Source organism: Lonchura striata, chromosome 14 (assembly GCF_046129695.1).
Source record: "Lonchura striata isolate bLonStr1 chromosome 14, bLonStr1.mat, whole genome shotgun sequence".
Classification (NCBI taxonomy): Eukaryota; Metazoa; Chordata; class Aves; order Passeriformes; family Estrildidae; genus Lonchura; species Lonchura striata.
The window spans coordinates 13406202-13420177 of NC_134616.1; the positions used below are offsets into that span (position 1 = coordinate 13406202).

The 13976-nt window shown below is 35.2% G+C and overlaps 1 protein-coding gene across 2 annotated transcripts in view; it reads right to left on the reverse strand.

Moving 5' to 3' along the window:
• FMR1 (fragile X messenger ribonucleoprotein 1) overlaps positions 1 to 13976 on the reverse strand; it is a 31364-nt gene that overhangs the window by 7805 nt on the left and 9583 nt on the right. For both annotated transcript variants that reach the window (XM_021547879.3, XM_021547878.3), the window contains exons 4-11: positions 13397 to 13468; positions 12973 to 13121; positions 11874 to 11967; positions 11669 to 11785; positions 8073 to 8243; positions 7893 to 7971; positions 5462 to 5571; positions 1992 to 2078 (exon numbers count right to left, since the gene is read on the reverse strand). In XM_021547879.3, the coding sequence (XP_021403554.1) occupies positions 1992 to 2078; positions 5462 to 5571; positions 7893 to 7971; positions 8073 to 8243; positions 11669 to 11785; positions 11874 to 11967; positions 12973 to 13121; positions 13397 to 13468 (879 nt within the window). The remainder of the gene's footprint in view (positions 1 to 1991; positions 2079 to 5461; positions 5572 to 7892; positions 7972 to 8072; positions 8244 to 11668; positions 11786 to 11873; positions 11968 to 12972; positions 13122 to 13396; positions 13469 to 13976) is intronic.

The window sequence follows — 13976 nt, forward strand, 5'->3', positions numbered from 1 at the left end:
TACCTCATTCTTCCTATTTGTGAGCAAGTTCCCTCCTCCATCCAACAGCAGGCCTGTATTTTCTTTGGTATTCCTTTTACTGCCAATATACTTGCAGAAGGTCTTCCTGCTCCTTCACATCCCTTTCCCTATTGAACTCTTGATGGACTTCAGCTTTCCAAACTCATCCCTGCCCAACAAACTGTTTTTATACTCCATCTGATTCACCTATCGTTTCTTTACTCCTTGTATTTTTGCTTTTTCTATATTAATTTAGCCACAGGCTCCTTGTTGATCCCTGCAGGCCTGATACTTTTGTGTGAACACCTGCATATGAAGATGGACTAGTCTTGATCTTGCAGAAGGTGATGCTTTAAGAGCCAGCTCTTCCAAACCTGTTTTCCTTCCAGGAATGCATTCTATGGGATACTTCCAAGCAGATCCCTGAACTGGCCAAAGTCCACCTTCCTGCAGTCTGGGGCTGTGAATCCTGGTATAAGTCTTTAATCTCAAGATCCTGAAAATTCACTACAGTCATTCCAGCCAAGTCTGCTTTCTTCTTTTTACAGAGAAAGAAATTCATGACTCTGAGCTCATACAGTATGTTTGATGTTGATGCACTGTTATCCATCTTTTATAAAAAGTTTCCTTAATAATCTTTGCATGGAGGCATGAAAACATGAACATCTTAGAGGAACAGGTCTGTTCCCTTCTTGTCAGTGAACTGGAGGACATTATTCTGAATCATACGGCAACAGGCCACTAAGATAACAACATTTTCTGTGTTTATGTTTAACAGGATGAGAAGGCCAGGATAAAACCTTAGAGATAAGAATCTATCCAGCAGTTATTACAGACTGATGAACACTTATTCGTGACCTTTGGTTCAGGAAGGTTTAAGAGCACTAAGACAAAGTGACCATAGTTGACGATGAGCTGATCAACCTAAAATAGAACTGCTGGGCTACTAAACACTTTCCACTACCATGTCAGTCACATACCGACTCACGTGCAAGGATGCATTTTAGGCAGCCAAAGAAGTTTAAACCAGAACTATCTTTTCAAATCATAGTGAGCATACAAGAAGTGAACTGGATTTTGAGTATTAGTTTTCATCTGGTTCTTCTCTGCTTCTGCTTTGTGACAGCTGCAGAGCAGCTGTGCCTCTGCTCCAGACCACTGACAAAAGCAGGGTTAAAAGGTAAAGCAACTGGGTTGGTAAGAAAACAAAAGTTGTTTCTTCTCCTGACTTCTTTGACTACCTGTACTGAAAAGTATAACAATGTACAGAAATTTTAGCATTACGAAAGATTCACTCATAGCTACTGCACTGACTGGACATGTATCAAATCCTGAATGGTCTGAAGGCTTCAAAAACGACTCCAGACTTTATTAAATGAACTCAAAGCTGTTCCTACTGTTAGATCTGGCCCTGCCATTGAAGACTGGGCAGTTGGCCACAACCACCACAGGCAAAAACTCCAACCCTAACTATAAGCAACAATGTGGGATATTTTTTGCTCCCTGTACAACAAACCACTCATCACAGACTACTGCAAAAGTTACAGAGCCAAGAGGCAAACACAACATATAAAGCTGAGTTGCCTACAAAGCATACTCAGGTATGAAATGTCAATTCATTACAGGAAAGGTAGTTTAGCATTTTTGCATTAGAAGAAATGCCCACTCTATACAAGATTCTGCATGGAAGGCTGTTTGCTCTGCAGTTGCATGAATGACTGACTACTCTCTCATATATAAAGCTGGAAGCACATTTTGGGAGATTTTTTTATTTTCTTACTCTTCTATAATTTGCATCCTGAAAAAAGTTGTCATCCCATTCTTCAGAGAAATTACTCTTTCAAAACCATTTCATTTTTAGACAGAAAACCTGTTATAATACTAATTGCTCAAGAGCCTCTGGACCTGAACAGTTTATCATCATCACACTGTTACCATCCTAAGTATTGATACAAAAAAAATCACTGCTAAAGCAGCATCATTATCCTTACCTTTAAATAATTAAGATGATAATCCAGAAGAACAGTTGCATTAGTGATGCTATCCTTGGTTCCTACAAACACAAATGGTACCATGCCCTAGAACACAGTAACAATAGGCTTTGGTTATTGATTAGGTATTGAATTCTGAATAGAACCAAACTTACTACTGTAAAACTTGAAAACAATTCTTACATCATGAATAATTAAAAATGAAGAAGTGATATAGCAGTATATTTTAATTCTGATATTGACTACACCATGTAGTCTAATTCCCTTTATACAAAGAGCTTTTTTAAATAGGCAGATTTAGATCATTTGCATCACAATATCAATATTTATTTTTCTGAACAAGTGAAAAAGAATCAATTTAGAACACTTTGTTTTCTCCCTTCAAAATAATATCACCTTTGCTGACCGCATCAATTCTTTCACATCAGCTGCTTTTTTTATCTACCTTTGATCTTTCAAAAAAGTAAATCAAATTTAACATTGTATCACAAAACAAAACCTGATCCTTCTTGAAGACCTGCACAGTTGTAAAAAAACTGCCAAAAGATATTCAAGGAAGAGTTAGTATTTTAGGTGATGATTTCTAACTTACAGTTCTTCTACCCTTCAAGCATGTGAAGCAATTCAATAAATATGTGGAAAATATAAATCTGGAAATTCTAAAGTTTGAAATTATGACATTGAGAGACTAAACACCTAAAGATTAACTTAGGCAGGCAAAGCAGATGGAAAAAAAATCCTATCTTAAAAGGCCTCACTGAGTGTGGAAAACAAAGTAAACTTCAGCAAATACAAGGAAAATTTCTACACCAAAACTTGACACTGAGACAGGTCCACACAGCATTTCAGAGGTGTGAGTGCAGCCTGCACAGGCCCAAGGAGTGAACCTGACTGTTCCAGCAGCTGCAGCACCTGGGCAGGAGAAGCTTAACTGTGGACTGCAGACATTATGCTGAGCAGCTGCTGAAGCCCATGCCACTGCAGACCAGAGCCTGGCACACCTGCTGATTATCTCAAATATTGTTCTGCTTCCTCTAAAGAAGCCTTTAATTTTCACTGTACACACCCTTTAAATAATTGCATTCCAAAGGAAGGTTTGTTGCAGAAATGAAATGATTTGAGACACAAATGTCTTAAAAATGAAAAGCACATTATGCTGAGATTGCCCAGGAGCGGCCAGTCTATAATTTGTCTCTGCTTTCAAGGTTGTGTTTGGTTTTCTTCCCCCCTCCCTTTCTTTTACAGGCAAAAACCTTACATTAGACCTAATACATCTACATTAAGTAACCAGGAAAAATAATATATACACAGTCCTCTAGCCCTAAGGAACCTCAACATTAACACTGACTCTCATAAGCATTAGAAATTTTATAGCCACAGGCATTGTTGACTGAAATGTTTTATTATCTGGGGTATTTTAAGTTTCATAAATATTTTATACAACCTGATAAAGAGCAGTGAAATTTCTACTAAACTGGCACTAACTAGCTCACAGTATCAATTATTAAACGATGACAAGACAAATGATTTAAGAGGGCATTTAAGGAAACGGCTTGCTGTTGCTTCTGGCAGTGGATTCAAGGTATAACAATGCCAGCTATTAAGAATATGAGCTGGTAACCATGTCAAGCAATTTCAGCCATACAAAAGCAGCAAAGTGCTTATTTATTGAACCTCATTTTTATCTTCAAAGCAAAAGTACCTGTATTCAACTTGGCTGCAGTGGGGAAAACTGAGCAGACCTTATGTGCATACTAAATTTAGAGATAAAAGTAATATATATTACTGTAACAAACAGTACCTATCTCATTTTAAAATATTAAAAGCCTGAAGATAGCCTGTTATAAAATTATGGGATATATAAAACTGCACTTGAAACTAATGGGCAGTATTCTAACATTGCAGTCATATAAAAAAAACCAAATGCTGTATTAAAATGTAATTGAACTACTGTTCTACTACAAGAAGAAGGGTTGCAATATCCAAATTTACATATGGGAAGATTATTTGGATTTCATAGTTGAAATAAAGCTGCATTCAATTTATAAGTACTAACTCTTACCTGTTAAACTCTTATCTCAGGTTTCTGTTATTGCACCTGACATGACACAACTAACACATGAAGCAGTGCAAACAATGCCAGTGTTAGAAATGTCATTAACAGGTAAAACAGTAGTATGAGTAAAAAGGACCTTTCAAGATAATCCTTAAAAGTTGGCTTTTGGACATAAAAATGTAAGCAAATCAGTCTTTTCAAGTCAGAATTAAAAAAAAAAAGAAAAAAAAAAAAGCCCGACAAACTCCCTGCAGCCATGAGTACTGGCTCTTTTACCCTTCTGTGATTCACTTGCCTGCAGCAATAGCAGCACCCTCTTGCTTATTACACTAATTCCATTTTATGCTGCAGGAATTTATCTTTAGAAATTAAATATGACAGACCAGGGAAACCTCCAAGCGTAAATATTGACCATTTACCTTTTCAGACTGATATAACATTAGTAGAATAGTAAAAAAAGCCCTTAGTTAATTGCTTAGCCACTCTGTAGAGAAAAATGAAAACTGGATTGTGGATTTCCAGTAAGTCCTACAGCAATAAAACAGCAGAGGAAGTAACTACTCAAGCAAGAACATAAGAGTTCCAGAAACCATATTTCATAGCTTATCCAAAGTAGCAAACATTCTTAGCTAGTGCATATTTGGATTTTGAGGTAAATGAAAGGCAGTTCAGTTTTCTTTAAGCACATTTCACACCTGAAACTGCAGGGAGTCTTTTTGCATCAAGATGTTAAGACCTTCATGCTGTAAGATTTTTTGCATACCTCAACCTTGCCCCTCAATGCAGCCCCACACAGAAGTGCCTTAAATGACAATGTTTGAGACTTCATTCAGGCCCTTTACAAGGCTGACAGCCTTCCTGTGCAAACCTGGGGTTTCACAGTGTTCATCCTTGTTTTTTCTTTAGGTTGTAATTTACAGGCTCTTGTTAACCTAGGTGGTATTTTTTAAAAACAGAGATTTAACATAAAGCGCAAGTTTTTCATTTCAACAGAAGAAATTGCTAATGCAAAATTAAACCAGGTAAAAACCTAAGAAATCGAACTCAAAGAAGATTAATGAATGAAACCACCAAATTTCATATATATACATACATATATATATATATATATATATATATATACACATACATATATATATATTTATAGTCTAGCACATGCTGGGAAATGTTATTGCTTCCAACATGAAATCTCTAAGAAGGTGCACCACCAGTAAATTTCACAAAGCATTTTTCTACAACAGAGAAGCCAAATTTATATTCCTTAGCATTAATAGGAAAAGATAGAATCTATCAGAAAACACATAAATCAACACTTTATCTTACCACTACAAAGATACAAGGAAGAATTTATTTTATCATTGGGTAGAATATAATCAATTAACAATAAGAAAAATTAAGTTAACTGAAAACATACCTCTTCTTGTGGAATATTTTTATCATTTTCAGCCTCAATTCTCACTCTTACAACGCCAGATTTGTCCACTATCTCCTGAATCAGTTTTCCATTTTTTCCTATTACTTTTCCTACAGAAAGAAGATACAGAACATTTCACCTTTATGGTTTTCCCCCCAAACCTGTACTGTAATTAGACAAGACTATTGAAGTACCAGGGCAAGAACTTGATACTCTACAACAAAGATTTAGCTAACAAGCCACAAATTAAAATGTCCACATAAGCTTGTGGTGTTAACTTATAAAACACATTATAAAACTTATAAAAAATAAATACTCAGTACATTGAATGCTTATTTCGCTTTGCTTTGGTAGGTTTTAAATAACTTTAGAAAATTACAAACATTTCTGTTTGCATTTAAAATATCCCATCAAAACAAACAAAAACCTTTTTACAGTGCCTTAACATTTGCTGCAACTAATTCCTGTGTAAGCAAAACTTAGTTCATTTACAAATTCTTAGTTGATCAAAAACTACCAAAGATACTGTCTACGGCAGATGTAAAATTCTCTAAAACTGAGGATTTTAGACATTTTTTCCAGTAATTTATAATGCAAAGATAAACATAGAAATAAATTATACTCCAATGTCAGTAATGCAGACAAGTATCTTTTGAAGCATTCTAGTGTGAGACATGGAAAATGGAAATTTAGTTCTCTCCAATCTCAGCAAAACAACATGCTGGCTGCAAACAGGCAGGAAAACTAAGCTGCTTGGGACGTGATGAGGGACAGCCACATCCTTCAATCTTGAAAGCCACAGCTTTTAAGAAAAGCTTTAAAAATGATACCAAAGATGTTTTCTGCAAGTAACCAAAAAAAGTATTTTTATTTTACAAACTGCTGTAAATCTTAAAACATGTTCTTTTTTCATTGGCACATCATTAAATTAGAGGTAAAAAAACCCAAGTGCATAACAGCTACTGCTTGACTGATACAATTAATCCATGAAGAATTTAAATGTCACTTTGAGTCACACACTCCTATTGCTCCAATCATTCAAAGCTAAATAAAGTTTCTTTTGGTGTTTCAACTTTTCTGACATGAGTATTTGCAGAAAACATGAAAAAATACAGCCAGTAAGTTCCTCCTCAATGACAAAGGCTCTTCTGAGTGTCAAAAACTATTTCTGAGAACTTTATCTGAGTACTTTATTTCATTATATATTACTGGCAAATGGAACAGCACCTTACTAACAAATGTAAAAAAACCTTGGTAATGATTTAAAAAACTAAATCAAGCAAAATCTCCACAACTTACTTCAGTTACTCCAATCAAAGCTTTTGTAAGGATTTGGCAACACACACAAATATTTTCAAACAAAAATGTCCATACAGTTTTTAAAAAATAAATAACACATTGGTTGGATTTTTTTCAGTTTGGATTTTTTTTCAGTTTGAATTTTTAAAAGTATAATTAAATAGAAAAAGGTGGTTGTTTGCATTTTCTTTAGATTAAAAAATATCAGTATATATATATATATATATCTAAAAAAGCCTTCTGTATTTTTAAAGCTGATTACTAGTAATTTTAAAAGTCAAATTATTAAACATAGCTTATTACAGACATAACATAGGGTTCAGCCAAAGTTATATGCCAAAGTATCCATGTCAAGGATTAAGAGTAGAAATGAAAACCTGCCAAAAAGATATAATTGCTAAGTTTTAAAGAGAAACAGACTTTAAGACCTCAAATTAAAATAATGATGGCAGGTTATCATTTTCACTTATCATCAGTAAAAACAGGAGGGAATAAGAAAGGGAAAACTACTGCTTTTAATAAATTCCAGAGCTGAGCTGACACATTCCTTGGTACTTGTCCTGCTGCAGAATTTCACACTGCTTCAACACCGGCTTTCATACACTCCCTGACAAGCTATTAAAGTATTTGCTTTCAGGGCTATGTTATACAAAGTTATTTTCTCTGCTTTTTTCTTATCTACTGAATGAAATCACGTATTTTTATTTTGCTTTGTAGCATCAAAAACTCACTAAAAGACTTCTCCACATATACAAGGGCTGCATGTGTTCTTAAGGACTTTTTTAATTGTTTGGCAATAGAAGTATTTTAAATTTTCTTCATCACTGATACCTAACTCCTAGTTCATCTCACAGTGCTGCTTCTAAGCACCTCTAAAAGGACAGGAGAAAAAAGACAAATGTAGGTAAAAGAAATTGTTCAAAATAGACTAGGAAGATATGAGACTGCAGATTCATCCCTCTATAGCTGAACTACTCTCTGGACTTGTTTGGGGGAAGTAATTAATTCTCTGGCTCAATCCAGAAATTATTCTGCCTCATACTTTAACATCAGAACATTGCTTCTAGTTCAGTGCAGTCCTCAGAAGGCATTTTCCTTACTATCACAGACACAGCCTCCAGAACTGACATACCTACTAAATTCCTTGGGACTTGTATGACATCTTCAGCAAATTCAAGGTAACTTCTTGCCTTTTTCACCGCATCTTGATCCTGCAATACAAAGATGTGTAAGAAACAAGATTAATTTCCCCAAGGTTATTTTTGCTTGTTTCTTTCAAGTATTTTCTGAAATAATAAAGAAGGGAACTCACCTCTCCATAAATATGGAATGTACAAGTATCTTCATCAAGATCAATAGCAGTCACTCCAGGGACTTTTCTGGCTTGCTGAATATTAGCACCATGAGTGCCAATGGCCAAACCCATTAAGTCTTCACGTACTACAAACTGTTCATGGAACCGGGATGCAAGTTGCCTAGAACTCTGAAGAAAAATCTAGTGTCAGCTCACTTTGATTGTCTCTCCAGCACACTGGAGAGAGAAATCAACACATAAATTTCAAGCCTATTTTTCAATCAGGTACTTAGCCTACTTTTTATTTACTCGATCCCTTTACTGCACTTGTTTTAGCTTCAAAAACACCAAGGAGTCTCCTCCAGAAGTCTTTTAAATATTAACATAAGATTGGTCTCTACCTGTGTTGACACCTCTATTTTGAATTACCCTATATCAGCTACAGCTATCAGGTGTTACTAGGTAAGACAGCACTCATAAGGTAGTAAAATAGTAACTGTGGTTGTTATTAAAGCAAACCTTATGATCTCTGATAAAAAAAAAAAACAGCACCAATTTCAACAGGTGGGTGAAACTGTAATAACTCAACTGCTGACGCAAAATTATAAATGAAACAGATCAGCTGTGGATATCCACTTTACTTTAAAAAAAAATGAAGAATCTGTGCCTATGCATGACAACACAAAAACTGTTTGAATTCAGAGAACAAATATGTTCAGAATTTCATCCAGAAATCACACATCTACCCAGACAGAAGGGTCATACTGAGAAGTCACAAGCACAAGTATAACAGAACACAGGAAAGGAACAATTGTTAATGCACTGTGGGAAGACAGAGAATTTCCAACTGTGATAATTTATTAAGGAAGGAACGTTTTGCAAGGAGGAAACAAGATACAAGCCAAGATACATAATCCTGTCCATATTTCTGCATTGCAATCAAAGCTATAACTACTCTCAAGACATACATAAGCACACTTCAAATTAGTAGTTTAATGTCAGCAAAATGATGTTGAGAAAACATCAAGGAATTGCCCACAACAAGCCCAATACTGTTCCAGCTACACTGGTACTCCTTTCTGACCAGCTCCAGCTTAAAGCTGTTGGTAAAGATCCTCTGCTAAATCACAGTTTCAAGTAACTGGCTACAGTAGATAGTGGTGTAAGCATCCAAGTGCTGTGGAATACTTCAGATACTCTGAGAGCACTGACCACTACTTCAGTAGCTACATTACAATTTGCAATTGTAATTTGGAAGACAAGACAATTTGGAAAGCAAAAGTTATTTTTATTTGCTCACATTTCTACTTCTAACAGATAATCTAAATGCCGATTTTCTAGCTGACATCTTTTATAGACAGCCAAATAAGAGGAAAGAACAAGATGACCAAGACAATGATCAATTGTTAACTATCTACATGTGGAAAAGATGAAGCTACATCACTGAGGACCTTGGCTTTGACAGTCAAACTAGAGTTCTACTGCCTGTACTAAAACATCAGCTTTTCTGCAAATTATGAAGTGTGTTCTATATAACATCAGAAATTCTGTATTTGACTTCCCTCCAATACATTAGTGAGAAACATCTATGCAAGTAACATATTAATACATACACAGCAGCCATAACTGAGTTGTACTTAGATACAGTAAAATATGAACCAGATTGCAAAACACTTGTCAATTCAGGCATTTTAGTGTATGAAAGACACCCAAAAGAGCTAAATCACACCCACTGGGAAGGAATGTAAACAGAAAATAACCTGTTATTTTAATTGATGCTCTAAAAGCCATGTTTAAGAAGTAGAGCCATGCAAGTCAAGAAGATAATATGCAAAAAAAGAAGGTACAACAAATAAGAAGAAAAAAACTCAATTGAACAAAAGAAGCTTGTCTAGTGATAATGACTTAGAAAACAAAATATGTAAAACTGTAGAAGAAGGGGCAGATTTTTAAAGCTCAGTGACTATGAGACACATACAAAGGTTTATTTGATGAAAATAGTGAGCTGCTATCAATAATGCAATAAAGCCCAAAATGTTTATTGAGTATTTTTTCTGCAAATGGACATGTGCAGTTTGTTGGTATATCAGTGTCCCAGCAGCAATCATGAGTATGATTTTTATTATTTGAAGCTCTTGCTTTCAACTTTGGATGAAACCGATTTTATATTTACTCTAAATACAAGAAACACAAATGCCGGAATGAAAAATACCAGCCAACTTCTGTCACAAAAATTTTAACTGTATATATTTAACTCACAACCTTTATTTAAGTACTTAGGTAGAAACTGAAGTTCAACAATGGTTTTCTAGGGAGAACCAAATCAAGTTTGAGACTTTCACAGCAGCAAAAAGACTCAGTATTACAATGACAAGAAGAATCCAAGATTCATTTGGGAAAGGAATCAATGACAACAGTTGTTGGTGCATGCATTTGTGGGGGCATGTAAAGGGAATTAGCTCTAAAGAGGCTGTTGTTCTTCCCACATCCAAAATAATACTTTGCACTTCAAGAGGTAAACTGCCCACACAACTGTCAGCTCTGGAGGATAAAGAAGAATGACTACTGAAGAGCTACAGTGGGGTGCTCAGTAAGGAACACCAATGAGGAAAAGCTGGTCCATCCTTCATCTTGACAAAAATCAAAACCCAAACAAACTTGGATTTTAGCTCTGAAACACGGAAATCAAGATATGAAAGAGAGAACAACAGAAGTGCAAACTTTGTAACAGTGAATATTACCCACTGGATACACAAGGCCTGAACATGACATCCCACTTCAAACAGATATAAACCCTGGGAAGGGGGAATGAAACCTGGCTCTGCAGAAACACTGCTGGCATACACCCATGTCAAACTGAGTTACAGGAGTTTAAGTGGTACCTCTGGCTCTAGACAGTGAATCTAAAGTTTTCATCAATATTGCCATTTTTTCTAATTTGTAGATAGGAGAAAAGTGATGAAGAAATATTAATTTTGCTGTATAAAAAAAACTTATTTCCTTGCCTACTCTTTCTTTTTTCCTCTTACCCATGGACAAGTATGACTCAAGCTTCTTGCCAGTCAACACCCACTCACCAGTCACAGGAGTATCAGAAGCTGTATCTGCTGTAAGATTATTTCCTAACATTTTATCTGTAGACAAACCTATCCCTTCATATATTCTACCAGCATCAGTTTTCACCCTTCCACCTCATTTTCATGGTGTTATTTTGCTAGATCCAGTTCTAGTCCTATCAGGATCATAACATATTCACTCCCATCTACTTTTAAAGCTACAAAATATGTGGCATTATTTGTGCAATGATGGTTATTTTATTTTAACTATATTATGATTAAAAATATGAAAGAAATACATGTGTATGTGTGTCTACATATCAGTATTTAAACCTCCACAAAATCCTGTTGATAAAAACAAGTCTTTGAAAGAATAGGCCCTATAACTGTAAACATCCTAGTTGGATGACACTTCCACTTGCCTTTTATATCACCTAGATTATTGTCGATACATCATTACTTTCACCCCAATACAAGTCCCACCAGCTAAGGAACACAGAAGGGATTTCTTTATTATCTGTTTCACTCAAATTACTGCAGGGAAAACAACCAACATACCTCCAGCTGTTTGCTGGCTTCTTCATTTCTCAGAATCAGGGATAACTTGGTGCGAAGACTCCGAAAGTGCATATCAATCAGCATGTTGGCCCGCTTTGTGGTTACGTCGTTGATTGACTGAATTGTTAATAAACAGAACAGTGCTTTACACATGGACTCTTGAAACAAACCACTGCCAATGGTACAGTAAAACATTTGTACTTACCAAAATAATAAGCTGGTGGTTTTCAGAATCATATGTTACAGAAAAAGCTCCAACTGCCTTTTTGAAGTCCTTATGTGCAGATTCTTTGGCACACCTAGGAATAAAAATGTAACAAAGTTAAAAATAGTAATCACTGCATTTATGGTTAACAGTCAAAAAGAAAAATTCCTTAACACAAAGAATGTAAATAAAGATTTCTAAGCTCTCCCTTTCAAAGCAGGTGTTATTTTATTATAATTTATTTTACTCATTTTTCTTTCATTTGTTTTCACATGAGTATAATTAGAAATATTTCAGAAATTTTCTGTATGTAAGTCTGTGAAATGACAAGTTACACAAAACTACATTAAAAAGCTATAACCACTATGATCAGCAAGTTCAAGATTTCAAACACATCATGAACCATTAAAATGTGTGATTTCATTTTAATCCTTGGAGCATTCTAATGACCATATGCTCATCTCATGCTGTGCTTGGCTTCTCCAGGTTTCCTGTGTCCACTCACCACCAAGTCAACTTTTCTATGCTGTAACACTAACTTCAGGAAGTTTTAGTCTAACCTGAATTTATAACTCATTCTACACTGAGGCACTAACATGCATCTCAAGGAAAGCAGAAAGAGACTGAAGGTAAACAGGGGGGGAGTCAGTATTAATCTGACTCTTAGAGTTGTAACTATATGACAACACGCCCATGGCCTAGGAGGAAAGTTAGCTGGCTTTGGATCATACTCTGGGAGGTTTCATTATTGTTCAACTATTCCCAGAGCCATCATCAAAAAAATAAAAGTTGACCAAGAATGGATTCAGATTAACCTGTGCACACCACTGAACAGCGCTAAGAGTGAAAATTTCAATCTGTATCACACACAAACCTTAAAACTCTGAAGAAAGTGTTTCTTCCTCCAGGACTAAACCACAATTCAAAAATCATCTTTTCTATTTTTGAAGTATGACCACATCGATATTTGTATTTTTCACATTCTTACATTTCAATAAGTTAATTTATGAGTGGTAAAAAGTATTTTTATTCCTCTTGTCTCAGGCTTAAGAAGTTACCCACATTCTGAAACAAGTTATAAAGAAACGCTTGTACTTACATTTGCCTTAAATCTTCAGGGACTGCCAGTTTGATTTTATGAAAAGTATCTTTTGTTGCGGGTTTATTGGGGTTCACAGATCTCAAACGCTCAATTGTGACAATTTCGTTGTATGTAGCATCACAGGCTGCATATTCTATTACGTAGAACTGATATAAAAATAATAAAATCATCCAAGCCATATATTTTATGACATGAGTGAGCATTACACTATTAAGTAAAAGGTACTTTTGTTAACTGTACAAGTCAAATTTGACTTCTCAGGTTGCGGTTAATGGTAATTGCAACTGTTCTAATCAAGAAACTCTTTAAAAATGAATAGAGATTAGTTCAAACCACAGTGTACATCAATACGTAAAGAGAAAAGAAAGAAAAAAGTATAAGTAAATATAAAAAATATATATGTATATATGCATACTCCTACCTCACCCTTTATCATTCTCACTTTAGCCAACCACCAACAGCAGGGTTCTTTTTCATTTGCTCTGGAATAAACCTGAACAAAATACATACATTATATTCTTAAAAGACATCACAAAAACTGACACTAATATGATCAGGAACTCCTCAGGAACAAAATCCAGCAAAACATCTTCGTACATTAAGTCTCTGAGCACAGCACAGAAAGCATGTAACAGCAAGACTGTATAGACAAATAATAATAAACAACACAGTGCCAAATCTACTGGCATTAGAGGCCTCAGTCTTGCATGCAGTCAAAAGAGATAATTCAGATTTTTACATCTGTTAGTATTTAATCAACAGTATTTCTAATTGTGTGTAGGTTTGATGAGGTCCTACCAGTGGGTGAGAGGAAGGTCACACATCTACATTTCTTTAGCACATTCATGCTATCAGCCACATCCACATTACAGAAGTTTTGCCATTTTCTTATCTTTCAAATTAAAAACCTACAGAGCATGCAAGCAGAATGCACATCTTGCAAGTCCTCTTTCTTTAAATTAATTATAAAACTAAGTGTTACAATTTGATAAAATAAGGAG